The sequence below is a fragment of the Conger conger genome, chromosome 3 (assembly GCF_963514075.1).
Source record: "Conger conger chromosome 3, fConCon1.1, whole genome shotgun sequence".
Taxonomy (NCBI): Eukaryota; Metazoa; Chordata; class Actinopteri; order Anguilliformes; family Congridae; genus Conger; species Conger conger.
In genome coordinates this window covers 80,891,627-80,919,294 of record NC_083762.1, presented here as the reverse complement: position 1 = coordinate 80,919,294, position 27,668 = coordinate 80,891,627, and the positions used below count along the sequence as shown (strand labels likewise).

Sequence of the window (27,668 nt, the reverse complement as noted above, 5' to 3'; positions counted from 1 at the left end):
AACAGCGACATCTCTGGAACCGACTGTATAATGGTGATATACACTCAGTGGGCAATTTATTAGGTGTACATGTACACCGGTTTGTTAATGCAGATATTTGATCAGCCAATCTTGTGGCAGCAACTAAATGCATAAAAGCATGCAGACATGGTCAAGAGGTTCAGCTGTTGTTCAGACCAAATGTCAGAATGGGGGAAGAAATGCGATCTAAGTGACTTTGACCATGGTATGATTGTTGGTGCCAGACAAGGGTGGTTTGAGTGTCTCAGAAACTGTTGCTCTCCTGTGATTTCCGCGCACAACAGTTTGCATAGAATGCTGCGAAAAACATGCTTGTACATGTTGAACATACATCATTGAAAAATATTATTTCCAAAATAACTAGTTTCATTTTAGATCTTGTACATATTGTTCTATATGGCCAGACTTTTTTTATATTACGCTTTAAAATAAAATTAGAAAGTGTAAAATAGATTATAAATTAATACTAATGTATTGTAGGACAGTGGTTCCAAAACTCTGTCCTGGGCCCCCTATGTATGCTGGTTTTCATTCCAACCGCAATGCAATCCCAGAATTTTAACAAGCTATTCATTACACACATGTTGAAATGTTGAAATTCTGGATGAAGACTAGCAGGGAACCGAGTTTGGGAACCACTGCTGTCGGATAATAATATATGTTTTCCTCTTCCCACCTCAAGGGGGCAGTGTCAAACCAGTCTGCATTTCTGGAAGGACCAAAAAAGGTATCCACTATAATGCCAGTTAAAACCATGCAAAACATGCAAAATAATGCGCCGTTTGTTTATTAAATATAGCAAAGAACAAATGTAAAAACATACGCAGAGGACAACAAATCTTCCATATCATTATCGTTTCCATGACAACTTCAAATATTTCTGGCAATTTCGCAGGTGCCTATATTCACGGAAGAGAAAAGCAACTGGTGAAAGTGAGTTGGATGGATGAGGAAGGGAAATTTGCGAAATCATAATATATTTTTATTTGTTATTTTCAACGGGATATATCGTGGTTTGCTTGAAAGGGATCAAAATGCCATTGTTCGCACAGAATCCTTTCGACCAGGATGTTGGTAAGTTGATCGGGTATAACGTTACGCTGTTCGCGATCGAGAGCTAGCTAGCCAAGTTAGACGGCTAGCTGACTGTAGCTAGCTTCATCGGGGATTACCCAATAGCTTTCAACCCGATCTAGTGGTGTTTTGTAGCTAGCTAGCTAACGATTGCTATCGTACTTTATGATTTTGGCCTGTGGCTAACCGTTGTTTGCCCTGAAAATGTCCAATGTTTATCAATATGTAATATTGTTAGCTCTAGCCAGTTTGTGACTATAGCTAAAACAATAGTGTTTTAGCTATAGTCACTAATCAAACAGATGGTGTAACTTTATTGATCGAAAGCAGGCTATATTAGCTAGGCTAGCTAACGACGCTCTACCATGACATTTATCAAATCAGTCAGCTAGCACCAGCTAACTATACTACGCTATAGCTAACCGACAATGGTTATGCTAGCTAGCAAGCTATATAACGTCAGGAGGTAAGCAACTAGCTAACAGCTCAAATTAGTGACACGTCAAAAGCAACGATACAGCTGTAACCTAGATTCGCAGTAGGTTGGCAATTAATTTGCTATAACGTTACATGCTAGGTGGCTAATTGTTGTTGTTGAAATGTTATTAGGTTTTAGCTACTTCCGTAGCTTGACAGCTAACAGTTAACACGCTATCAACAATTTTATTCTGTATTATGAAGATTATGAACTTAGTCACTTTGACACTTGTTTATATGTAGGCTATTATGTTACACGAAAATTCTCGAACATGGTCGGATGAGGTAGTCTCACTTGATCCTTGATTCTTATTTAGCTACATAGTTAGCTAGATAAATAATGTAATTTAGTTAACCAGCGACCAGGGAAATATTAGCCATCTTAACGTAAAGTAAATAAATTGCGTTTATTTGAGAGCAGGTTTGCAGTATGGTACTTTTACGTTAAATGGGAACCAGAACAAATGAGATCACATGCCTTGCCTGTGTTTCAATTTTTTTTTTTCTTCTGTCACCTTCCCCATGTTGTCAGTCTTAGTGATGTTGTCAGTCTTACCGGTCTAACGACTGTGTACCATGCCAATAAAGCTCCCCTGCACCAGATAAATGGTCAACATAATTCACACATATATGTGTGTTTGTGCGTGCGAGTTATAGTGTTCGTATTGTTTAATATGCAGACTTGGTTAAAGAGTCGTTTACTTGTGAAGTAAAGAGCTGATTTATTCCTAAGAGAGGCTTCATGCAAATGGCACATTCAAATACTACATTTTTATTTCCATGTGTGGTCATGCTGGCTATGCTAATAAAGGTATTTTTATTTGCTACGGCGTCAGGACTCCGCCGAAGGTAGCATATATTCTTTTTTTTCTGTGTCATCCGCCTGTATTTTTGAAGGCGATTGAAATGACTCTTCTGTATACCCTGCACCAGGGATGCTCAAAGCTAGATGCCAAGGCCCTGTTTCATGAAGCAGGACTTCAGAGCTGGATACCCGCCCAGAGTAAAACCCAGAACAGCTGTTTTTACGGCAGTCTATGTTCTAGATCTGGGAGAGTTGCGGGTTTTACTCGGTGTGGTTACCCAGCTAACTGCGGGATCCTGCTTCATAAAACACCCCCCCAGGTGAGATAAGCCGCTTCACGTGTCCTTGGTGAACTGGGTCTAACTAGGCCTGAGGCTGTCTCACGGAGTCTGACTTTGCTTAACCTGGAACAGCCCTGTGAGTGAGGTCCTCACAGATATATGTGATAACCAGGATCTGTCACTCTCTCCCTGACTCATATTTCAGACACTGTTGGGAACTCTTGTGTGCTGGCCTTCCTGTTTTATATCCCAGAAATAAACCAGGCTATATTCCTGTTTTGCATGGGTCATATCTGCTCTGTACAATGTTCCAGGTAGGAGAGCATAGTGAGCTTTTAGGAGCTGTAGTTTACACTTTTTACAGAGCTAGTGTTGCATCATTCTGCCAACAGTTCAGCTTAAACCCATCACTTCCACAAAACAGCTGCTGTTGTAATTATAAGGAATTAATTATGTGTTTTTATAAAAAGTCAGTCAGTCTCTGTTACAATTACCATACGTATGTCACTGTGGTAACCCTTAGTTTTGTTTTTACCAATTATTTGTGGATCACTAGCATAAATAGCGTAGCGTAACATAACCACATAATGGCAAGGACAGGCCATTCAGCCCAGCAATGCTCACCACTAAACTGTACCTACTGCTGAGTTAGCCTAAAATCTAAGTGGTAACCAGCACCGTAACAAGCCTGTTCTCGAAACCCCCCGGTGTTTCTGCCTGTGTCTGACATGACGTTGATTCTACTAACGATGAGGTGCTTCCCTTCACAGAGAAAGCCACCAACGAAACCAACACGACCGATGACTGGGGTCTCATCATGGACATTTGCGACCGCGTGGGGACCACACCCAACGGGTACGCCCCCCCCGCCCCGCGTCCTTTGCACGCAGAAAGAGGCCATTGTTTACTGAGCCTGACCTGTGACATCACTTCCTGCTGTGTGGCCTTGCGCTGGCGTTGCACCGTGAGCCTGCACGGTACACACTGCCCGGACATCTGTGGTCTTGCATAGATACACGGGCTGCCGTGGAGTCTTGCTTCTTGCTTACTGGTCCTTCCTGTATTGAGAAATGACTGGCGCTCTGATTGGACTGCTGATTCATTGGCTGATTTTGATCGGTTGGCCTTTGAGCATACATTATGAAGTACTTTGTGCTTTGTGCACATACTTGTTGCCAGGCCTATACAGGGCTGGTAAACGTAGCTGTTCCTCTTGAAATAATTGAAGCAGGGAAGTATTAAAGTGTCTTAAAAGGCCCCTAAAGCTGCTCACTGATCATTTTAAGAAAGAGTACATGACAGTTTATTACTTAATTTAAAACATTGCAACTTTTTGTTTGTTTTGCTTTACGATAATTGGATTTAGAGATGAAAACACGCCTGGTCGCTGATGGATGTAAAAGCTCATTTCCCTCTCGTTAGAGGAGCCTTTGGCGGTGGTGAAAGACTTGCTCACCCCATCCGAGTGCCCCTGACTGTAGCTGGTCTTCCCTGGGGGGTCTCTTAGGGCAGGGGCCCACACAGTCCCCATTTCCACTCAATGCCTCTTCTGTGCGGCCCCCCCCCAACCCCCCCCCCTCCCAGAGTGAGAAATGACACGTTTACTGCTCAGGAGTTCATCGCATGTCTAACATGTTTTTCCAGCATCACAGTTTCACTTCATCACATATTGGGGCAGCCTGTAGCCTAGTGGCTAAGGTACATGACTGGGGCAGCCTGTAGCCTAGTGGCTAAGGTACATGACTGGGGCAGCCTGTAGCCTAGTGGCTAAGGTACATGACTGGGACAGCCTGTAGCCTAGTGGCTAAGGTACATGACTGGGGCAGCCTGTAGCCTAGTGGCTAAGGTACATGACTGGGACAGCCTGTAGCCTAGTGGCTAAGGTACATGACTGGGGCAGCCTGTAGCCTAGTGGCTAAGGTACATGACTGGGGCAGCCTGTAGCCTAGTGGCTAAGGTACATGACTGGGGCAGCCTGTAGCCTAGTGGCTAAGGTACATGACTGGGGCAGCCTGTAGCCTAGTGGTTAAGGTACATGACTGGGGCAGCCTGTAGCCTAGTGGTTAAGGTACATGACTGGGGCAGCCTGTAGCCTAGTGGCTAAGGTACATGACTGGGACAGCCTGTAGCCTAGTGGCTAAGGTACATGACTGGGGCAGCCTGTAGCCTAGTGGCTAAGGTACATGACTGGGGCAGCCTGTAGCCTAGTGGCTAAGGTACATGACTGGGACAGCCTGTAGCCTAGTGGCTAAGGTACATGACTGGGGCAGCCTGTAGCCTAGTGGCTAAGGTACATGACTGGGGCAGCCTGTAGCCTAGTGGCTAAGGTACATGACTGGGGCAGCCTGTAGCCTAGTGGCTAAGGTACATGACTGGGGCAGCCTGTAGCCTAGTGGTTAAGGTACATGACTGGGGCAGCCTGTAGCATAGTGTCTAAGGTACATGACTGGGGTGGCCTGTAGCCTAGTGGCTAAGGTACTGGGACTCAGAAGGTTAGTGGTTCAGTCCCCAGTGTAGCCATGATAAGATCCGCACAGCTGCTGGGCCTTTGAGCAAGGCCCTTAACCCCACATTGCTCCAGGGGGGATTGTCCCCTGCTTGGTCTAATCAACTAGTCGCTTTGGATAAACGTGTCAGCTGAATAGCAAATTAATTAAATTATAACAGGAGAGCAAGCAAGAGAGGAATGCTGTGTGGGAGGGAGGTGCTGGTGGAAAGCTGGTCTACTCCACCAGTCACACATCACGTGGAGGTCCTGCTCTGTTGTAAATATCTAGCTCTCTGGTAAAACAGTGGAATTGGCTGGTGGTTAAAACATTAGTTTCCTGTCCTGGGACAGTGTGTACTTAAGTCTGATGTCAGCTTATTGAATCTCTCCTCGGCTATTTCATAATCATATGAGGTAATGAAAATGGCTTTCACTGAGAGAGTTTGTAACCTTCTGGATCTTTTTGAGGATCATCACCATAAAAAGCTTCCCTTCAAACCATGTTTACAGATTATTAATTTTAAAAAGTATCAGATGAATGTCTCATTTTCAAATTGAAAGTTAAAGTTAAAGGGGTTATTTGAAAATTGATTAATAATTGGCTTTGCGGTAGAATTCAAAGTGTAACGGACCACTGCTCCAGGTACTACTGTTGCCCATCATTAAAGTTATGTATATATATGTATGTATAAAGATGTATAATCAAGGTCTTGATGTCCTTTGATCAGGTGGCAGTTATTTAGAAGCTGACGGGTTCCTCAGGTCCTGTGAATTCATGTCCATCATCTGGGATCCCGCTCCACTCAGCCTGGTCATCTCCGTGTTTGTGTTTGTTGTCGTTGTGTTTGCTGTCATTGTTGCTGTTGCTGTTGTTGTTGACCGTGTTGTCTGTGTCTCTCAGGGCGAAGGAATGTCTGAAGTCCACCATGAAGAGAGTGAACCACAGGGTGCCACACGTAGCCATGCAGGCCCTGACCGTGAGTACCAGTCAACCCATACCTAACACATAGCCATGCAGGCCCTGACCGTGAGTACCAGTCAACACATACCTAACACATAGCCATGCAGGCCCTGACCGTGAGTACCAGTCAACCCATACCTAACACATAGCCATGCAGGCCCTGACCGTGAGTACCAGTCAACACATACCTAACACGTACCCATGCAGGCCCTGACCGTGAGTACCAGTCAACCCATACCTAACACATAGCCATGCAGGTCCTGACCGTGAGTACCAGTCAACCCATATCTAACACATACCCATGCAGGCCCTGACCGTGAGTACCAGTCAACCCATACCTAACACATAGCCGTGCAGGTCCTGATTGTGAGTACCAGTCAACCCATATCTAACACATAGCCATGCAGGCCCTGACCGTGAGTTCCAGTCAACCCATATCTAATGGATCAAACCTGGCCACATAGGGATGTGCTGTGTCCGCATTGTTTTAGCCTGTAGCCTAGTGGTTAAGGTACGTGACTGGGACCCGGAAGGTTGGTGGTTCAAGCCCCATGATGAGCTCTGTTGGGCCCTTGCGCAAGGCCCTTAACCCCACATTGCTCCAGGGGGGGTTGTCCCTTAGTCTCATCAACTAAGTTGCTTTGGATAAAAGCATTATTATTATATTATTATGAATTTTATTTATAGTTTTTTTGGTTTGGTTTGTACTGTACAGCACTTCACAAATAAAGTGTATTATTATTATTATTATTATTATTAAATGGAAGTGAAACGGGTCTGTCACTCAAACCTCTGGATCGTCATAGTGTGTGTGTGGTCATCATGCGACTGTATTTTGTTCCTGGTTCATTTGTGTAAACGCTCTCCAGCGCTTGTGGTCACAACACCGAGGCCCAGACTCGGCCACGTGGGGCCAGGGGGGGGTTACTCAGGCTTCACCGTTATCCATTCGCTTATTCTCCTGGTCGTGATTTTATTTATACATTTATTTATTTTTTTATTTACTGCAGGGACTGCAGTTGATAACTAGCCAGCTGTCTAATTCTGGCAAGTTTACAGTAATGTTGATTAATGCGCGCTGTCCCTGTAAAAGTAAACGTGCACATAAATAAATGCATGTATTGGTGTGTTTTGTTATTTGTTTGTTTTATTTTTAGACGCTCTTGTGAGTGTTATTCGTCTGTATTTTATGGCGGCCGTGGCTGGTCTCGCAGCCGCGGTGGGAAAGCCTGTGGTCCCGTGGTCTGGTCTTCCGTGTGACAGGTCTCGGGTCGGGCTGTCGTTCGGGCCGTGAGTCACACGCTGTATTTTTAGTCTTTTCCTGAAGTTCACAGGAAGCGCGCGAGCCTTGCTGTCTCAGGAACCTGTCGCGGGCTCGCTGAAGTCCCGCTCCTTACTGTGTGCGAAACTCTCCCTTCCGTTCATTGGCCGCCGCGGGCTAGACGTGATCAGGTGACACGGTCACGCAGTGGGAGTGCCTGGACTTTGGAGTCTGGGTCCTCAGGAGAAGCAGTGCCTTTGACAACACATCAGTTACTCCGTTCTCTTATCTAACGGCGGGAAATCTAACATTTTATAGAAAACCTCAATTTTGACATTTTTTTTCTTCTTCTTGCAGTTGCTTGGCGCCTGTGTGTCGAACAGCGGGCGGATCTTTCACCTGGAGATCTGCTCACGGGACTTCGCCAGCGAGGTCTGCGCTGTGCTGTCCAAGGTACGGCATTCCCGTTAGCAACATCCTGTTAACGACATCCCGTTAGCATTCCCGTTAGCAACATCCCATTAGCATTCCCGTTAGCAACATCCCGTTAGCAACATCACATTAGCATTACCGTTAGCAACATCCCGTTAGCATTCCCGTTAGCAACAATCCGTTAGCATTCCCGTTAGCAACATCCCGTTAGCTTTCCTGTTAGCCACGTGGAGCAGAGTGCTTCCGGGGTCAACAGTAGCTCAGGAGGTAGAGAGTTGGCCTTTTGTGCAAAGAGTGTTGAAATGTCCATGAGCAAGATGCCTAACCTGAACAGCTGAATGGCAGAGTGTGTGTGTGTGCGTGTGAGACAGTAGATGGACCGTTCGTGAAGATGCCTCCTGTGTTAACCTGCCCCCCCCCGCCGCCCCCCAGGCCCACCCCAAGGTGTGTGAGAAGCTGAAGGCCCTGCTGGTGGAGTGGTCTGAGGAGTTTCAGAAGGACCCCCAGCTGAGCCTGGTCAGCGCCACCATCAAGTCCCTGAAGGACGAGGGGGTGAGCTTCCCCTCGTCCGGCCCCCAGGTACGCCCTCTGTAACCACGGCAACCAGGTACGCCATAACCACGGTAACCTAGAGCAGGGCTGCCCAACCCTGTTCCGGGAGATCTACCGTCCTGTAGGGTTTCACTGCCACCCTAACAAAGCACACCTCTTACAACAGCTGCAGATCTCGTTGAGCTGCTAATTATTTCTGGTCCCACTGCGTGAGAGGACGAGGCTGTTCTGTGTTTTGAGGATGGATTTGTGTTCTTGTTTTTTTTCCCGGAATTAAATGCAGCCATTTAACTGTAAAAAAATAAACAAGTTTATTAACATTTTCCTATTAAACAAACAGCCCCAGTAAAAATAAATATCTGTGTTTCTTGGCAGCTTCACTTTGTTTGTTTAACAAGCCATCTGCTCCTCCGTGTTATTTTGGACATAAACAATATGAGAACTGTATCTCATAAATAAGAGAACACATGTTATGCGTTACACTGGATGTTTGTTTACTCGTAGGCCTACGCTGGCAGTGTAGTCCACTCTTGTCGCAGAGCCAAAGCCTGTCTCTGGTGAAGGATATTTGGCCGGTGTCTGTGGCTATAGGCTACTGCACCCTCTCACGCCCGCTCCGCACCCGTCTCAGTGCAGTAACCCTGCTGCCACAGCTGCAGATATCCTTCCCATGCGTGTCGTGACGTCCTGGTCACGCTGAGGGACGGCCACAGCGATCAACACTGAGCTGTGCTCAGGCACTCTGAACGTGGAGTCAAAGCGCCACGCAGGAACTTTATCTGTGCAGCGCTTTTTACAGAACACTGTCACGCAGATGCCTTACCGAGTAACAGAACACCAGGCCTGAGCCCCCCAAATAACGAACACGGGGTGCGGAGAAAATATCGGTGGTGAGGGGAAATCTCTGAGAGAACGCGGCTATAGAGGGGGAGCCCATCCTCCGCTGGCCAGCGAGGTGTAGAGTGGAGGTAGAGTGGAGGTAACAGAAATGTAATGAGGGATCTGTCACAGTAAAGAAACCTGTCACTGCAGTGTTTCACCGTTACCCGCTGTGTGTGACAGTGGTTGTAAGACAGTGTTTGTGAGTATGGTACGGGGTGCGTTTTGGGGTGGATAGGCAGATCCCGTTAATCGCTGTTTCCCCTGCTCTCTCTGTCTGTGTTCCACTGCCTGTGATTGGCCGGAGGAGGAGAGGGGTAGATTTGTGGTGGCATTAGACTTTGCCCCTTCCCCTCCCCCGACAGATGGACACGGTCCTTTTACTTATTGTTAAAGAAGTTGTCATTTTTGTGCACAATGCCAAGTGTCTACTAAATCTGCACCTTGTAAAGTTGTCTCTCCGAATATGTTACTGGTATCTTTTATGAAATCTATTTCTAAATCATGGAAAAATGATTTCATTTCCTGTAATTGGAAAAGGTCTGACACAGTTTTGAAAATTATATACAGTACTTGTTGGAGTTCACTGTCCCAATTTCTTTGAGGTTGTGTTGGGTGTAGTACCTCTCTGGTGCCTACAGGTGGCACTAAAACCATGGGAACATGTGCAGATCTAAGTGTAAAAATCACATGGCTGAGGCTTATGTAATCATATTTAGTATTTAGATAATTTCTTATCTTCTTCTTTGTGAGTATAGATGATTAAATGAATGCTGAGTAATGGTGAACGAGCGGCAGTCTTCAAGCCCCCGTTTAGTAATCTAATCTTGAGTTTATCAGTTTCCCTCCGGCAGGGTAGTGCCAGAGTGCGTGTTAACCTTGGCCTAGCTAGGGCGGTGCACGGAGCTTTAGCCCGGGTACCGGAGGGAAGTTGCCATAAATTAATCCAATGAAAAGGGAATCTATTTGTTTTTGGATGTTGGGCAGCCTGGATTTACCTGAAAGGTAGTTTGAGTTTTTTATTTATTTATTTTTAACCTTATTTGCTTATTATTTGGGGGATCGGGCCTGGTTTTTGGCTCTTGCCTCATTTGTTCTTCTTCCTGATACTCTGTAAAGTGTCTTTGTGACCGTATTCTGTGAAACGTGCACCACAAATAAGAATGATTTGATTTTATATTTAGAAAATAAATGATAAAGGGTGAAGCGGGCAGCTCTTTTGTAGACGGGGCTTGCGGCTGTACTGGTTCTGACTGGGAGTCCAGTCCAGTGCTTGAGTTGGGTTCTCTCTCTCTCTAACTCCTTCATCTCCGTTTGAACAGAGTTCCTCCGGCACAAAGTCCGCCGCTCCCGCCAGCAAACCTTCAGATGACGATGACCTGGCCAAAGGTAGGAGCCCACCTGTGTACCTGTGTGTTAGGAGCCCACCTGTGTGTTAGGGGCCCACCTGTGTGTTAGGACCCCGCCTGTGTGTTAGGACCCCACCTGTGTGTTCTGCTGCGTGTCTGTAGAGCCAGGGCTAAATAATTCTGTCTATTTACAACACCATCCCGGGGTGGCTGAAACTTAGAATAAATTATAAATGAAGTTTTGTTTTCAGACGGCTGTAGTGCGTTGGGTTTCTGCTCCCTGTTGACCCCATTCACAAGAAAAGGTGCAATCAGGCTCCTTCAGTCTGCCTGACGCATCGTATTTATACCCCGAGTCGTTTGGCGTCCTGATTCAGGGTTATTATTAGAGTCTTCCTCACCGGAGCGAGGTCTGTTAAGATCCGTTACCATGGAGACGGAGAAGGGGTTCCATCTCGCCACCCTCAGCCCCCTGGTCATGTGACCTGATTCCTCCAATCCCCCACAGCGATCAAGCTGTCCCTGCAGGACCAGAGCCCTTGCCATGTGACCTGATTCCTCCAATCCCCCCTTAGCTGTCCCTGCAGGACTAGAGCCCTTGTCATGTGACCTGATTCCTCCAATCCCCCCTTAGCTGTCCCTGCTGGACCAGAACCCTTGTCATGTGACCTGATTCCTCCAATCCCCCCTTAGCTGTCCCTGCTGGACCAGAACCCTTGTCATGTGACCTGATTTTTCCAATCCCCCCTTAGCTGTCCCTGCTGGACCAGAGCCCTTGTCATGTGACCTGATTCCTCCAATCCCCCACAGCGATCAAGTTGTCCCTGCAGGACCAGAGCCCTTGTCATGTGACCTGATTCCTCCAATCCCCCCTTAGCTGTCCCTGCAGGACCAGAGCCCTTGTCATGTGACCTGATTCCTCCAATCCCCCGCAGCGATCGAGCTGTCCCTGCAGGACCAGAGCCCTTGTCATGTGACCTGATTCCTCCAATCCCCCACAGCGATCAAGCTGTCCCTGCAGGACCAGAGCCCTTGCCATGTGACCTGATTCCTCCAATCCCCCCTTAGCTGTCCCTGCAGGACTAGAGCCCTTGTCATGTGACCTGATTCCTCCAATCCCCCCTTAGCTGTCCCTGCTGGACCAGAACCCTTGTCATGTGACCTGATTCCTCCAATCCCCCCTTAGCTGTCCCTGCTGGACCAGAACCCTTGTCATGTGACCTGATTCCTCCAATCCCCCACAGCGATCAAGTTGTCCCTGCAGGACCAGAGCCCTTGTCATGTGACCTGATTCCTCCAATCCCCCCTTAGCTGTCCCTGCTGGACCAGAGCCCTTGTCATGTGACCTGATTCCTCCAATCCCCCACAGCGATCAAGTTGTCCCTGCAGGACCAGAGCCCTTGTCATGTGACCTGATTCCTCCAATCCCCCCTTAGCTGTCCCTGCAGGACCAGAGCCCTTGTCATGTGACCTGATTCCTCCAATCCCCCCTTAGCTGTCCCTGCTGGACCAGAGCCCTTGTCATGTGACCTGATTCCTCCAATCCCCCGCAGCGATCGAGCTGTCCCTGCTGGACCAGAGCCCTTGTCATGTGACCTGATTCCTCCAATCCCCCGCAGCGATCGAGCTGTCCCTGCAGGACCAGAAGCAGCAGGTGGAGACTCGGCCCCTGACCGTCCCCGCCGACCCGCCCTACAACAACAACGCCGCGGGCGGGAAGGACTCGCGCAAGGTCCGCGCGCTGTACGACTTCGAGGCGGCCGAGGACAACGAGCTCACCTTCAAGACCGGCGAGCTCATCATCGTCCTGGACGACAGGTACCGCCCGCCCGTCGCCCTGGCAACCGGCCCCACACCTCCGGGTGTCTGGTGCGCTCAGACTGAGTCATGCACTGCATCAGCTGTCACGATGCGGTTATGGTACAAGAAGGGAAAATATAACGGCCTCTTTACCCCGAGACATGAATGCAGTGGGGAAGTGATTTGAAACTTGTTATCTTTAGAAGTCGTGTGTAGACTGCGTGGTCTCGCCCTCTGTGTATTAAGGCCGTAACGACGACGGCTTGATTTGCGTAATTTATTATAATAATGACCCTCCCGTGACCTCTGACCTCACAGCGACCCAAACTGGTGGAAAGGAGAGAACCACAGAGGCGCCGGACTCTTCCCCTCAAACTTCGTCACGACCAACCTGAACGCTGAGCCCGAGCCAGGTGAGTCTGTTTCCCATCATGCACCTCTACAGCAGCCTGTCTGCGGGCCTGTTTCCCATCATGCACCTCTACAGCAGCCTGTCTGCAGGCCTGTTTCCCATCATGCACCTCTACAGCAGCCTGTCTGCGGGCCTGTTTCCCATCATGCACCTCTACAGCAGCCTGTCTGCGGGCCTGTTTCCCATCATGCACCTCTACAGCAGCCTGTCTGCGGGCCTGTTTCCCATCATGCACCTCTACAGCAGCCTGTCTGTGGGCCCGTTTCCCATCATGCACCTCTACAGCAGCCTGTCTCCGGGTCAGACCTGGGTCAAACACGTTATTGTTTTGGATTGAAATACCTTTCTACGCTTTACTGAGCTTGTCTGCTGTGTTGGAACCTGTGAAATGCTTTCAAAAAGTGCAAACTTCACCTTCTGGTCCTCTCGGTTGGCTCTGTTGCACCAGGCAAGATCAGTTGAGCACAGAAAAGTATCTGGGTATTTCTGGGCACTAGATTGGTTCATCGAGGTTCTTTAACAGGACGCAGTAAATGGAAACCATTTTCAGTCTTTAGCAGGACATGGTCAATGGACACCATTTGGAGTCTTTAGCAGGACATGGTAAATGGACGCCATTTTGGGTCTTTAGCAGGACACGGTATATGGACGCCATTTTGGGTCTCTATCAGGACATGGTAAATGGACACCATTTTGGGTCTTTAGCAGGACATGGTAAATAGACACCATTTTGGGTCTTTAGCAGGACATGGTAAATGGACGCCATTTTGTTTCCTTTTTCAGCGGTGGCCGTGGAGAAGGCCGCTCCAGCTGAGGAGCCCAGTGTGGAGGTGAAAGCCGAGCCCGAGCCGGTGTTCATCGACGAGGTGCGCACCACGCGTCTGTCTGTCCAAAACCACGCTCCCTCTCACACGACACACACCTTTACCTTGGGAACGTTTTTAATTTTAACTATTTCCTTAACGATATTGCTTGTGTTCCTGGGCCATCAAACGATGAGTGATGATTTTTGAGGTGTCCGGTCTGAGGCCCGTGTCTCCCCTCCTCCTCCTCCTCCTCCTCCTCCTCCGCAGGAGAAGATGGACCGGACGCTGCATCTGCTCCAGAACACGGACCCGGCCGACGCCGGCCCCGACTCCGCAGAACTCTTCCAGTTAGAAGGTGCGGATCTCAGTCCCGGCGCTCCCGGCGCTCCCGGCGCTCCCGGCGCTCCCGGGGCCCAGCCTCGTTTCCAGACACGTCGCCCGCGCTCATCTCACACTGAATACAATTAACACCGCGCCGTTAAGACTATAATTAAACTGGCTTGTCCTGACACTGCCCACGAACGGAAAAATGTCAGTTCCTTGCCATTTCATTGTTTTCTTGCTTTATAAAACTCGATTATTCAGTGCGACAATGCGTTTGTGATTTTAATTAGACAATTTCAGTAAGTATGGGCCATAAGGAGGGGATTTGTTTCCGTGTATCGGTCACTGTAATCCCTCTGTGAAAATGTGGCTGTCATTGGTGAATTTGAGTGATTGAGATCCATAATTCAGTTGTGTTCGAGATGTAGCTAACGTTGTTTTAGCGGTTTTGATAGTTTGAGATGTATAATTAAGTTGTGCTGTTAACTAATGTTGTACTAGAGGTTTTGGTTGTTTACGATGTATTAAGTTGTGCTGTATTAGCGGTTTTGGCTAACACTGTCTCCGTTTTCAGACGCCTGTGAGCAGATGAACCCGATGATCGATGAGAAGCTTGAGGAGATCGACAGGTGAGGACACCTGAACTCTGCAGGGTTTGAGGATATGTCCAAGAAATGTCCATTTTCAGAAACGTAACTTTACTCCTCTCCGCAGTAGTGATATGTTTGGGAGTCATGCCACTTCACAGTTTGATAGCTCTCTGAAGCATGAAGAAGCAGCAGCTGATGTTATTTTCATTAGCGCCTGATCCTGCTGTGTGTGTCTCGGCCTCCCAGAGAACCGAACATCTGAGCCCACTGTAGAACTCCACCGCACAATGAAAGATTACGGTGTCGAATTCCCCCAGATTTGGCACAAAATGTGTTGTGTTTCTGATTATCTTTATTTCCGTCTGCACTCCTGAAAGAAAATAACAAGTTTTCATGTATTTTTTGATTTGTTCTTACACCCTTATCCAGACTGACTTGTGGGTGCGTAGCTGCAGTTGGATCTCTGCCGTTTAAACGGGCCCGTTCTCATAAGTGGGTCAGCTGCAGTGATTTACCTTGCCGAAAGGCACACAGCTGTGTCCCGGGGGGGGGGGGGGGGGGATGGGAACTGAACCCCTTTCTCCTCTGGAGCGGAGCGCCCTCCTGACCCCCCCCTCTGTTAAACAGGAAGCACTCGGAGCTGTCCGAGCTGAACGTGAAGGTTCTGGAGGCTCTGGAGCTGTACAACCGGCTGATGAACGAGGCCCCTCTCTACTCTGCCTACTCCAAACTGCAGTCCCAGCAGCAGCAGGGCCACTACCCCTCCACCTCCGCCGCGCCCCTGCCCATGCAGGTGTGTGTGTGTGTGTGTGTGTGTGTGTGTGTGTGTGTGTGTGTGTGTGTGTGTGTGTGTGTGTGTGTGTGTGTGTGTGTGTGTGTGTGTGTGTGTGCGCACTACCCCTCCACCTCCGCCGCGCCCCTGCCCATGCAGGTGTGTGTGTGTGTGTGTGTGTGTGTGTGTGTGTGTGTGTGTGTACACTACCCCTCCACCTCCGCCGCGCCCCTGCCCATGCAGGTGTGTGTGTGTGTGTGTGTGTGTGTGTGTGTGTGTACACTACCCCTCCACCTCCGCCGCGCCCCTGCCCATGCAGGTGTGTGTGTGTGTGTGTGTGTGTGTGTGTGTGTGTGTGTGTGTGTGTGTGTGTGTGTACACTACCCCTCCACCTCCGCCGCGCCCCTACCCATGCAGGTGTGTGTGTGAGTGTGAGTGTGAGTGAGAGTGTGTGTGTGAGAGAGAGTGAGAGTGAGAGTGAGAGTGAGAGTGAGTGTGAGTGTGAGAGAGTGAGAGTGTGTGAGTGTGAGTGTGAGTGTGAGTGTGAGTGTGAGTGTGTTTCTCTCCTGAGAAGGAATTCCCCTCAGGGGAGGTGGGGTTAGGAACAATGCAAGAACAGATCTTTTTTTTTTTTTTTTTTTTTTTTTTTTTTGGTCAGCTGTGCTTGCAACAGCTCCTTTTCTCATGATTAATGAGTTTGTGTTCGTTTTAAAGAGCTAAAAGGAGTTACTGCTGAGGAAGGTGCCTTTCAGAGTCGTGTTTATGTAATCCCGAATGATTGTGCTTTTTTTAACTCTGGGAAGCTTTATTGCGTCAGATTCGTCTGATATGGCCAGTGCTGTTCACTGCTTATGGACGTACAGGTCAGACATGTTGGACAGAGCTGGCTGGGTTGTGAGTGAGGGTCAGCCATTTTGATGTAGAATGTGAGGACATTCTCTCTCCTCCTCCTCCTCCTCCTCCTCCTCCCAGGGTTACATGGGTCAGCCCCAGAGTGGGGTGTATATGGCGTCCGGCGTACCCCAGGGGCCCCCGGGACCCACCTACAGCCTCGGCCCCGAGCCGGCGGGGCCCCTCTGCTCAATGCCCCCAACCGTCAACACAACTGCCCCCAGCCAACCAGCACAGCCTGCCTACATGAGGTATCCATTATCCTTACTACACAACACAGACTCTGTCTACATGAGGTATTCATTATCTTTATTACACAACACACAACACAAGCCTAGTCTACGTGAGGTATCCATTATCTTTATTACACAACACACAACACAGACTCTGTCTACATGAGGTATCCATTATCTTTATTACACAACACAGGCTCTGTCTACGTGAGGTATCCATTATCTTTATTACACAACACAGGCTCTGTCTACGTGAGGTATCCATTATCTTTATTACACAACACAGGCCCAGTCTATGTGAGGTATCCATTATCCTTATTACACAACACAGAATGCCTACATGAGGTATTCATTATCTTTATTACACAACACAGGCCTAGTCTACGTGAGGTATTCATTATCCTACTGCTTTGGTTTACCGATCTTGTAATTTTCTGTGTAGATCCCGTTGTAAATATATCTTTCTAAATATATCTGTTCGTTTGTGCCAGTAAATAACGGATCCTTTTCTGTTTTTGTTGATTTGTTGAATTGGTTTTGCCTTTCTGTTTACCATTAATATCTGCTGCCAGGTTTTCAAACAAGCCAGTCCCTGTGCTGTATCTTGAGATCATACTAGTGTGTGCAGCTGGAGGGGATTCTGTTTCACTGCAGTCCGTTAAAGGAGGTTAAATCACTAACGGCTCTTTCCTCCACAGCGGGGTGAACCCAGCCTACATGAGCCAAGCCCCCGCCGGCCCCCCTGCCTACCCGCAGCAAATGGGCGTGGCCATGGACATGTCGGCCTATCAGAACACTAACCCCAACATGGCCCCGGCCTCCTATCCAATGGCAGCGCCCGCTCACCCCGGCGCCCAACCACAGGCCTATTACCAGCAGCCCCTGCTCTAAGACCCGGAGCGATGAATGAGTCTCAGTGCGTATCTCCCAAAACCCTTCATACACAAACGACCGCAGGTTTCAGGTTTCAGGTTTCTCCCCCGCCCGGGTGTGCGTGAACGGGGTGTGCTGTGTGGGTCGGTTCAGACGGGTTCCCTAGTGTGCAGCAGTGAGAGGTGGGCCGGCTGGTGTGGGAGAGGCTGGTTCAGACCCTCCGGCACTGCTGTGCGCTAGGGCGGAGTCTGAGCTGTGTGTGTACAGCTATTGGAGTGACCGCTACCTGGCTTCCGTTTTCATTCTACATGTAGGACAGAGATGCGAGTGAGTGAGTGAGTGAGTGAGTGAGTGAGTGAGTGAGTGAGTGAGTGAGTGAGTGAGTGAGTGAGTGAGTGAGTGAGTGAGTGAGTGAGTGAGTGAGTGAGTGAGTGAGTGAGTGAGTGAGTGAGTGAGTGAGTGAGTGAGTGAGTGAGTGAGTGAGTGAGTGAGTGAGTGAGTGAGTGAGTGAGTGGAGTTTCACACTGTCCGTTGTTTGGGATGTTTTTGCGTATAAATGTACTTGTTAATTTGCGTCCTGGAAGCCGTGCTGATTCTTTAAGTGCGGGTTGCAGTCGCCGTAGACGCAGGGCAGTGCTCGGAGGCTGCCGCGTGCCCGGCGCTTAATCATTCACACTTCTGAGTGTGGCTCAAAATGGCCGCCGTGTTCAGACGCATGGCGGCGGGGGGATTAGTGACTGTGCTCTGCATTCAGGCCGATACTCATCCAGATCTCACTCCAGTTAAAACGCCCCACGGCCAGCAGGCCCAGTGACGCTTTCACATCAGTAAATCATGGGGAATATTCACCCAAAACGCGGCCATCGGATGACAGCGTGCGTCAGACCCAGGCGCAGGTCAGGGCCATAGAGCCAGCGTAGCGCAGCTCATCTGCATCGCAGCGATTAATCAGCTTCAGCGGCAGACCAGGCCATGTTCCCATGAGAACCGGAGTACAATAGGAAATGCAGAGGGATGGATTCATGTTCATTGTATAGTGGGCGGGGGGGGGGGGGGGGGGGGGGTGTGATTAATGATGAGGGACAGTACTAACACGGACACAGTGACGCAGTGACGCAGTGACGCAGTGATGGAGAAGGGCAGCTTTGCCATGGTCATCTGTGGGCGATACTCCTCCGTTTATTTAACGCACCTTTAACCTGAGCTGCAGGGGCCCACTTCATCTGTGAGTCTGTGAGTCCGTGAGTCTGTGCGTCTGTGAGTCTGTGAGTCTGTGAGGAGGCCTTCCTGGGGGACAGCGTGTGATGGTCTTTATTGTCGACGGGCTCAGTTAAATTTGGCTGGTATAGGTTTGTGATTTTTTTTTTTTTTTTTTAATACAAAATATTGCTACAATTAATGTCTGTCTGCTTCTCATTTATAGGCCCTGTGTGATCGCCACGGTAGAGAACGGCTCTTAATATGCAAAAATTAGGGTTTCTCCACACTGCTTGTGACAAAAAGCTGTAGTTAGGCTTTTAATTTAATATTTGTAAATTGCATCTCTCGTACCCTGATTTGTATTTTATCTTGAATATTATTTTCTTTGTGAAGAAATGTTTGTAATGAGGTCCTTCTTTAATGGTTTTTTTGAAATGTAAAATGCATCTTTAAATTTCTTTTCCAGTTTTACTTTCGTGTCTTACCGGAAATGAAAGCAAACCAGGCAAACATATAGGCTACGTGCTGACTAACAGCTCAAATGTATAGTCTTTTTATAATGTCAAAAAATAAAATACTAATGTGATAAAAACAGACATAGAGCACTATTAGGCTTACGAATGCAATGGTTATAGGTATACTAGCTTTATATTATTTTGAGGGGGAGAAGACACGGACCATGACCTGATTTGATCGGTTCTACCGCGTTTGTTTGTTTGTTCGGCTGGTTGAGTTATCATCGTTTCCCTCTGCTGTCACACGAAGTCTGTTGTATATTAGATGTAAGATATCTTGCATTGTTGGTATTGCACCTTAACTTTATAAACATTTCTTTGCCACTGGATGCCTTGTTTTCTTTAAAAATGAAAAATGGAGAAAAAAAAAACAAAAATAAATAAAGAGTAATGAAATTTGCTGCTGTATATTTAGGACTATATATATAGAGGGACGTTTCTATCCAGTACTGGCATACGCTGTTATAATCCATATTTTATAACATCAAGGTTCTCTATATCTTGTGTTGTCATTGTAAAATGTTCCATTTGTAATAACCAGAAAATACTAAAAAAGCCTTTAAGAATAAAAGTTACCCTGTGTTTCAAGGCCTGGTTGCGTGATGTTTGATTTCAGGTGAGTCTAATCAACTGGAAGTCGCTTTGGATAAGAGTGTCGTGGTGTCTTGACTGGGTTCTCTTAGGAACTCAAGGGCATGTACGTCCATCGGGTGACCTGTGTGCAAATTGCACTTTCCCCTTTTCTAATGAAATGAGCTGTAGAACCCGTGTTTTAATAGCATGAATGGGCAGTTTTGAATCTGGACTTGTTCAGCAGTCAGATGGATTGGAGTGTCACACAAAAAACATTAAAAACTGAACAGTTACGCAGATGCAAGCCATGTGTGTCTTGCAGTGTTAACAATAACCAAATGCTTATCGTCAAGGGGAAACTGAACTGCTATGATCTGTTTTTTTTATGAAAACTCAGTTTTTGTTTAAAAGATTTTTTGACTCGGGTGGTTGTTTGGGGGTTAAGCCTGCAGCACATTCTGGGGTGGGGGTGGGGGGGGGTGGGGGCAGCTTGATGAATCATCAGCGTTTCATTGGCTGCCCTTGATTCTTCCTGACGTCTGGACAGCTTGTGTTAACAGCATCAGCTCTGCGGAGGATTGGGCTATTCAGAACACCTGTCTCTGACACGACCTCCGTTTCACACGGCCGCCGACTTCAGCCGAGGTCACTCTCTCGTCCAGTGCTGGGAAACTCATGTGATGTCATTGCATACGAGTGTCATTATTGCGAAGGTACCTTTGCCAGGGCCAACGCTACGTTTAATCCACTGCAGTTCCCCTGTGACGTCAGCACTTCTCCCAGTGAAAGCCAGTGATAAAATCTGAATTTGCACACCAATATTGGCATGGCAGATGTTTTTTTTGTTTTGTTTTTTTTTTAACCCTTTGAAGAGTAGTTTTTTTAGGAATGTTCTTTTTTTCCCCTCAAAATTCCAAGTCTGTGTTCTAGAACTCCACTGCTTTCAGTCACCAGTTGTGATTGTGACATCAGCACTAGAATTTTCAGTTAAGAAGATTCTAATCACATTTTTATGACCTCACACCTTAAGTTCAGCTTGTTTCTCCACATTATTGAAGCCGCGTTCTAAGAGCATTAATCTGGGTTCTTTCCAGAAATTCATGCCAGACACCAAGTTCAGTAATTCAATAAATTCCGTTTCCATCTTTTGTCTTTGTGTGTGGGTTTACCCACCTTCCTGCAAATCAGCCCCTACCTAGCCTCTGACATCAGCAACCCCTCTGTACAAACAGACTCAACAGACTTACCTGACATCCACTCCAGGTCTGAGGTGGAAGGTCCAGGAGTCAGAAAGTAAAAGTCCTTCCACCCATGAACTCAGCAAGCTGATTTCACTGATTAGTCCACCCTCCTGGCTGAAGAATTGTGCCTATTGGCACATCCATGTGGTACTGGGTACTGACTTTTACTTCCTGAACCTGGATCTTACACCTCCTGACCCAACTCGTTTCATTATTTACTGTCTCCACAGTCAACACACTATTGTAGAATTATAGTCTTTATGAAGTTAGTTCATTTTCATGAAGACAAAAAACGGATACAAAACGCTTTTTGACATTTAAATGAATGCTAACAGTAAAGTATGGCTTGAGAGGTGAGAACAGCCTTAGAAAACATAACAGGCATTTATTATCTAGGCCACTTTGAGAGATATTTGTTCATCTTTTAAATGGCTACCAGGAGCAGGTAAATATTGCCATTACAGTCATTAAAAATATTAACATTCATGCATATACTTTCCTATGTTATTTATTCATTATATCCATTAATTATCAGGTGATTATCATGAATGGATATAATTATCGTTCCAAACGCTTAACAGAAGTAGCCTATTACTGTTTTGATTGAATGCGAGCCGGGTCTAGCCACACTTTAATGTATAGTCTAATTTTGGTTATATGTTGCGCAAAATACCGGCATGTGATTTATGATTAATTAACGCCAGTCCTGAGAACTGCGACAGCTGGAAATAAAATGTGTCGCGCGAATCTCAGGAGTAACACAGCAGCCGAGTGAGGTCGGCGCGAGACGCTGCGCAGTCTCAGGAAATCGAACTCCGTTCGGACTCGGGAGACGCGAAGTGGCGTCGCGAGCATCACTTCGGCGCGCGCGAAGTCGGAGAGACGGAGACCGAAGCAAGCTGGAGCAAGCGTCCCGCCATCCGCAGCACATCCAGTGGGCAGGAGCAGAGAGGCAGCCGCCCCCCTGGACGGATGAACTGGCTGAGATGTCGCGACACATCTACACTCGGCATAAGATCGGTGAAGGGCTACAGGCGCCCATCTTTCAGGTAAAACAATCAGACGGAAGATTATGGTCTCCTGCTGCCCTTGCCGACGACATCATATTATACACAGTTTTATCTGCAACAATTGAATATTGCTCAGTACGCAATACGGATTGTACAGGGAATGCATTGGAAACAACTCGGAAAGTTATCTTGTTTTCTTGTTTTCCCATTACACGGTATAGCATTTCCTAGATAGCAAATATATAGCTAGCCTGTATTTCTTGTTAGAAGGGAAATGCACTTTGTATCAGCTGAAGCTTACTACACTGTCAAAGTAATGTGGAACAGGCAAGTGTGATATAGTTGGATGTGGGAATTTATAGCAGTGCAGCACGCTACCTATGTGGGGATTTTTAAAAATCCGTTAAAAAAGTTCATAGACTTTCACATTTTCTGTGTGCAGAGCAACATTAAGTTACATGATGCTGTGACTAAATCTATCAAACATCTTTATTGATTACCTACAATCCTATGAATAATAGCCTATAGTATTATGATTAATTTGTAAGTCAATAAACACATGAATTATTAGGTTCATTAGCCCAGTCAAATTCCAATCAAATTATGTGTGTTTGTTTGTATTTAATACAGTTATGGTCGATTTATGCTGTCAAACGATTCATGTCCGTGAACCCTGCCAGAAATAGGATTTCAGAAAGCAAACTGACTGACTGGAGGTGACCTAGTTACAGTGTGGCCTTATTTAAAAAACTCACGGAAGAACTGAATTCTGTTACTTTCAAAAACGGTTACTTTGGGGAAGGCTCAGTTTACCTTCAAAAACAAAAGAGAGAAAAGTACAGCAAGAATCACAACACAATTAATTGTTGCAGGACAGATGGTATTTCTGCGCACTCACGCGCTGAGTTTGAAGGAACATAAATCATGCCTTTTTTATTCCAGAAATATATGATGATATGATATGATATGACTCTCAGAGGGAGGCTCAAAGGTTGCCCTTGTTTATTGCCCGTTGGTGGTACCCTTGTTAAGTGCCCTTGGGGGAAGTGCCCTTGTGAAGTGCCGTTGTCTGATCAAAGTGCCGCTATTAAGTGCCCTTTTGAAGTACTCTTTGGAAGTAGCTTTGGGGAAGTGCCCTAATAGAAAGTACCCTTGCTAAGTACCCTAGTCTGATGGAAGTGCCCTTGCGGAAGTGCCCTTGCGGAAGTGCCCTTGATAAGTGCCCTTGTTAACTGCCCTCGTGCAGTGCCCTTGTGCAGAGATGGATGACTCTCTCTCCCCCTCTCTCTCTCCCCCTCTGTCTCCCCCTCTCTCTATCCCTCTCTCTCCCCCTCTCTCTCTCTCTCTCTCCCTCCCTCCCTCTCCCTCTCTCTCTCTCTCCCCCCCTCTCTCTCCTTCTCTCTCTCTATCCCTCTCTCTTTCCCCCTCCCTCTCTCCCTCTCTCTCTCTCAGGTGAACAGAGGGACGTACTCACGGCGCAGTCGGCTGAAGAGGTCTGATGGCAGCACCACGTCCACCAGCTTCATCCTCCGCCAGGTGAGACCTGCAGCGCCCTGTCTCTGGGGTGAGACCCGCCCTGTCTCTGGGGTGAGACACGCCCTGTCTCTGGGGTGGGACACGCCCTGTCTCTGGGGTGAGACCCGCTCTGTCTCTGGGGTGAGACCCGCCCTGTCTCTGGGGTGTGACCCGCCCTGTCTCTGGGGTGAGACACGCCCTGTCTCTGGGGTGTGACACGCCCTGTCTCTGGGGTGAGACACGCCCTGTCTCTGGGGTGAGACCCGCCCTGTCTCTGGGGTGAGACCCGCCCTGTCTCTGGGGTGAGAACCGCAGTGCCCTGTCTCTGGGGTGAGACCCGCCCTGTCTCTGGGGTGAGAACCGCAGTGCCCTGTCTCTGGGGTGAGACACGCCCTGTCTCTGGGGTGAGACCCGCAGTGCCCTGTCTCTGGGGTGAGACACGCCCTGTCTCTGGGGTGAGACCCGCAGTGCCCTGTCTCTGGGGTGAGACCCGCCCTGTCTCTGGGGTGAGACCCGCCCTGTCTCTGGGGTGAGACACGCCCTGTCTCTGGGGTAAGACCCGCCCTGTCTCTGGGGTGGGACTCGCCCTCCATCAACGCTTCATACTGTGACAACACCATTACAGGCCTCTGTGGCTTTGGCACCAATTTTACAACTAATAAAGCGAGGCATTTGTTATTTATCTGCCTGAACACCATACTCAGAATTGCATGTAAGATTAAAAAATATCCAACCCTGTTCCTGGAGCTCTACCATCCTGTAGGTTTTCACTCCAACCCTAACAAAGCACACCTCACTCAACAGCTAGAGCAGGGCTGCCCAACCCTGCTCCTGGAGATCTACCGTCCTGTAGGCTTTCACTCCAACCCTAACAAAGCCACACCTCATTCAACAGCTAGAGCAGGGCTGCCCAACCCTGCTCCTGGAGATCTACCGTCCTGTAGGCTTTCACTCCAACCCTAACAAAGCCACACCTCATTCAACAGCTAGAGATGTATCTGAGCTGTAAAGTAGGCCAGTCACATCAGACTAGGGTTAAATGAAAACCTACAGGACAGTAGACCTCCAGGAACAGGGTTGGGTAGCCCGGGTGTAGATTTGGTACAGAAGGGCTGAATTAGGGATGCAAGGTGCATGTGACCTCACAAGGTCAAGACACACCAGTGTTTCCTTCCACACGTCAACAGTAGCTGATTCACCTCCAGTGACACCTAAAACGTGTCTGCCACTAAGGGCAGAGAGCAGCGATTATTGTACTGAAGAATGTAATGTGAAAGAGGAAGTCTGGTCAGGTTTTATATTGAACACCTAGCAAACATTCACACAAAATGGCCGACGCTCACCCCTCATAGTGAGGTCGGTGGAGCCTTCACTGGCCACCTGCACGGCACAGATATCACAAGATGTCTTCTCATTCTCCCAGGCTGATAAATCAATGGCTACTTCATGGCGATTGACAGGAATATCCACACACTGTGACATGCTACGCTCATTGTAGTTATTAGAGCAACTGATTTGCGACAGTAACTTATTTCTATGTAGTATGTTGTGCTACATGTTTTGAGGCATTTCATAGTTTCATGCTTTCATATTCATAGTTCGGACTGTGCTGTGCATTTGATGAGCTGGTGTTCAGTATTAATTTTTTGCTTATGAAATTGAAAAGGCTGCCATTGCATCACCCAGGTGTGTGCTGCTCATTAGTGGTGGAGGAGGTGAGTTTCCCCCTCAACACTGTAAAGCTGTAAAGTATGAGAAAAGCGCTTATTATTATTATTATTATTATTATTATTATTATCATTATTATTATTTATATTATTATAAATTTGATGTGCTCTGATTTCTCAATTCGCAAACATTTAAGCAAGGCTTTTGCCATGTTCGGCGATTAACATTAGTGCCCTGAAAACATTGTTGCACAACAACTCCACAAGCTGTGTTGGGACAGTAGCATGTGGTAGGATTACCAGCTCCACGTCTCTGTGTTGGTACAGTAACATGTGATGAGGTGACCAGCTCCAGGTCTCTGTGTTGGTACAGTAACATGTGATGAGGTGACCAGCTCCAGGTCTCTGTGTTGGGACAGTAACATGTGATGAGGTGACCAGCTCCAGGTCTCTGTGTTGGTACGGTAACATGTGATGAGGTGACCAGCTCCAGATCTCTGTGTTGGTACAGTAACATGTGATGAGGTGACCAGCTCCAGGTCTCTGTGTTGGGACAGTAACATGTGATGAGGTGACCAGCTCCAGGTCTCTGTGTTGGTACAGTAACATGTGATGAGGTGACCAGCTCCAGGTCTCTGTGTTGGTACAGTAACATGTGATGAGGTGACCAGCTCCAGGTCTCTGTGTTGGTACAGTAACATGTGATGAGGTGACCAGCTCCAGGTCTCTGTGTTGGTACAGTAACATGTGATGAGGTGACCAGCTCCAGGTCTCTGTGTTGGGACAGTAACATGTGATGAGGTGACCAGCTCCAGGTCTCTGTGTTGGTACGGTAACATGTGATGAGGTGACCAGCTCCAGATCTCTGTGTTGGTACAGTAACATGTGATGAGGTGACCAGCTCCAGGTCTCTGTGTTGGTACAGTAACATGTGATGAGGTGACCAGCTCCAGGTCTCTGTGTTGGGACAGTAACATGTGATGAGGTGACCAGCTCCAGGTCTCTGTGTTGGTACAGTAACATGTGATGAGGTGACCAGCTCCAGGTCTCTGTGTTGGTACGGTAACATGTGATGAGGTGACCAGCTCCAGGTCTCTGTGTTGGGACAGTAACATGTGATGAGGTGACCAGCTCCATGAATCTGGAACACAAATGGAGGTATAGTGACACAGCTGAATACCACCTGGCCCGTCTGGGTTTGCGTGACTCAGATGCGAGTACATCTGGTTGTTATTCTGTTATTGCTATTTCTGTGACGCCGTGTTCTGCCTTTCTAACAACAACAACCACAAGTTGGTCAACTTTGGGAAAATTGCTCAGCCGAATGACTCTAGTGCCACAATGCGGGCAATCGATTGCATTTGGCATTAAGCCTTTGAGTGCTTCCTGGTGTGATTTCAACACGCATCTTGCATTATCCGTTATGAGCGCAGTAACATTGTCGAAAATCCAACTTTAAAAAATTGGGCATTTCTTGACGCTATCTGTATCTGAACAGTAACGTACAGCAGCCAGGAACACCGTGTCAGTGAGGACTACTCTTTCAAATCTGAAGCAACTGGCTGTCCTCAAAAAAACGAATGAATGCAAAACATGCCAAAACGTAACGGTGTGTGCGGTCTCTCTGCCAGCCTGTCGGCCACAGACAGACACGCTATCAGTCGCTTTGCCACGTCCCCGCGAGGAAACTGCGGATGCCTAGATGGGTCGAAATCTAGGTTGAGACACATTTTGACGTCAGCAGACCAGGATAACCCCAATATAGCTGATGGTTTACCCAGATATATCCTGGCTGCATTTGAAAACTTTCACTCTTCAACCAAATGTAGCCTGCTTTTCGCCTGTATGCCTGTACGACGTTTCACAGACTTTTCACCACAAACCACCACTGGGGCTCCTCTATATCAGGGCTGCCCAATCTGATTTGGAAATGGCTGGTGTGGGTGCATATTTCTAGCCCAGTGCTTAGATACCTGATTCAACTTAGTACCTAATCAAGGTCTTCAGCCAAGACCTTGATCAGCAGTATCAGGTGTGTTAAGGGCTGGGCTAAAACACAGACCTGCACCCACACCAGGCCTTGGATAAGACCGGACACTTCTGCTCGGTACGTCATGTATGTCAGCCTAAGCTGTTTTGTAGAAGGGACACCCCGTCATTCTCACTGAGAAATGCACATAATTCATGGTTCCAGACTCTAGATGTAAAATTGTGGGTGACATGTATCTGCCCGTCAAGGCTCTGTTGTTGGATGATTCTCCCTCGCTGTTCCCTGCACAAGACTGTGGTGTGGTCCGTCCTACACGGGGTCATCTGATGACTGTTATTGGTTAACAAAAGGTTTCCATGGGAACGTTGAGCCTGATATCGAGCCGGATGCTCACAAGGACACTCGTCTGGAGTATTGGATTCCGCCCGTTGATCTCCTGCTCTGTTGTTCTGCGCTGCCCGCGTTGTCGAGTTCCGCCGAATATCGCCACTGTAAAGCTGGAGTGTTTTAAAGGGCCTTTATGAAGAAAATATTTGTTTTATTAATTTGGATTAGGTGCAAAAATTGAAAATTTTACAATTACATTCACATCACCCTCGGCTCTCATTTCATTACAATTCTATTTTTTCAGTATGAATATATATGTCATATATGCATTTATTTGAGAGCCAAATGC

The 27,668-nt window shown here is 47.7% G+C and overlaps 2 protein-coding genes across 3 annotated transcripts in view; both read left to right on the top strand.

Annotated features, from left to right (window-relative positions):
- Positions 1-933: 933 nt before the first annotated feature.
- On the top strand, positions 934-19,584 carry stam2 (signal transducing adaptor molecule (SH3 domain and ITAM motif) 2). Its single transcript, XM_061235460.1, has 15 exons — positions 934-1,095; positions 3,429-3,513; positions 6,048-6,123; positions 7,726-7,821; positions 8,233-8,379; positions 10,554-10,620; positions 12,200-12,398; positions 12,699-12,793; positions 13,576-13,658; positions 13,866-13,953; positions 14,497-14,551; positions 15,140-15,305; positions 16,257-16,426; positions 17,107-17,324; positions 18,705-19,584. Exons 1-14 carry the CDS (start codon positions 1,056-1,058, stop codon positions 17,297-17,299), a joined length of 1,560 nt encoding a protein of 519 aa, XP_061091444.1. The 5' UTR covers positions 934-1,055; the 3' UTR covers positions 17,300-17,324; positions 18,705-19,584.
- A 2,212-nt stretch (positions 19,585-21,796) lies between these two features.
- Positions 21,797-27,668, top strand: part of cacnb4a (calcium channel, voltage-dependent, beta 4a subunit) — a 59,270-nt gene continuing 53,398 nt past the window's right edge. For both annotated transcript variants that reach the window (XM_061237009.1, XM_061237010.1), the window contains exons 1-2: positions 21,797-21,859; positions 23,273-23,356. In XM_061237009.1, the coding sequence (XP_061092993.1) occupies positions 21,797-21,859; positions 23,273-23,356 (147 nt within the window). The remainder of the gene's footprint in view (positions 21,860-23,272; positions 23,357-27,668) is intronic.

Bases quoted from the DNA above. Each gene is read 5' to 3' on its own strand.
- stam2 (XM_061235460.1), top strand. From the start codon at position 1,056: ATGCCATTGTTCGCACAGAATCCTTTCGACCAGGATGTTG. The intron at 7,822-8,232 runs GTACGGCATTCC...GCCGCCCCCCAG, and splicing joins TCTGCGCTGTGCTGTCCAAG to GCCCACCCCAAGGTGTGTGA. The intron at 12,399-12,698 runs GTACCGCCCGCC...CTGACCTCACAG, and splicing joins ATCATCGTCCTGGACGACAG to CGACCCAAACTGGTGGAAAG.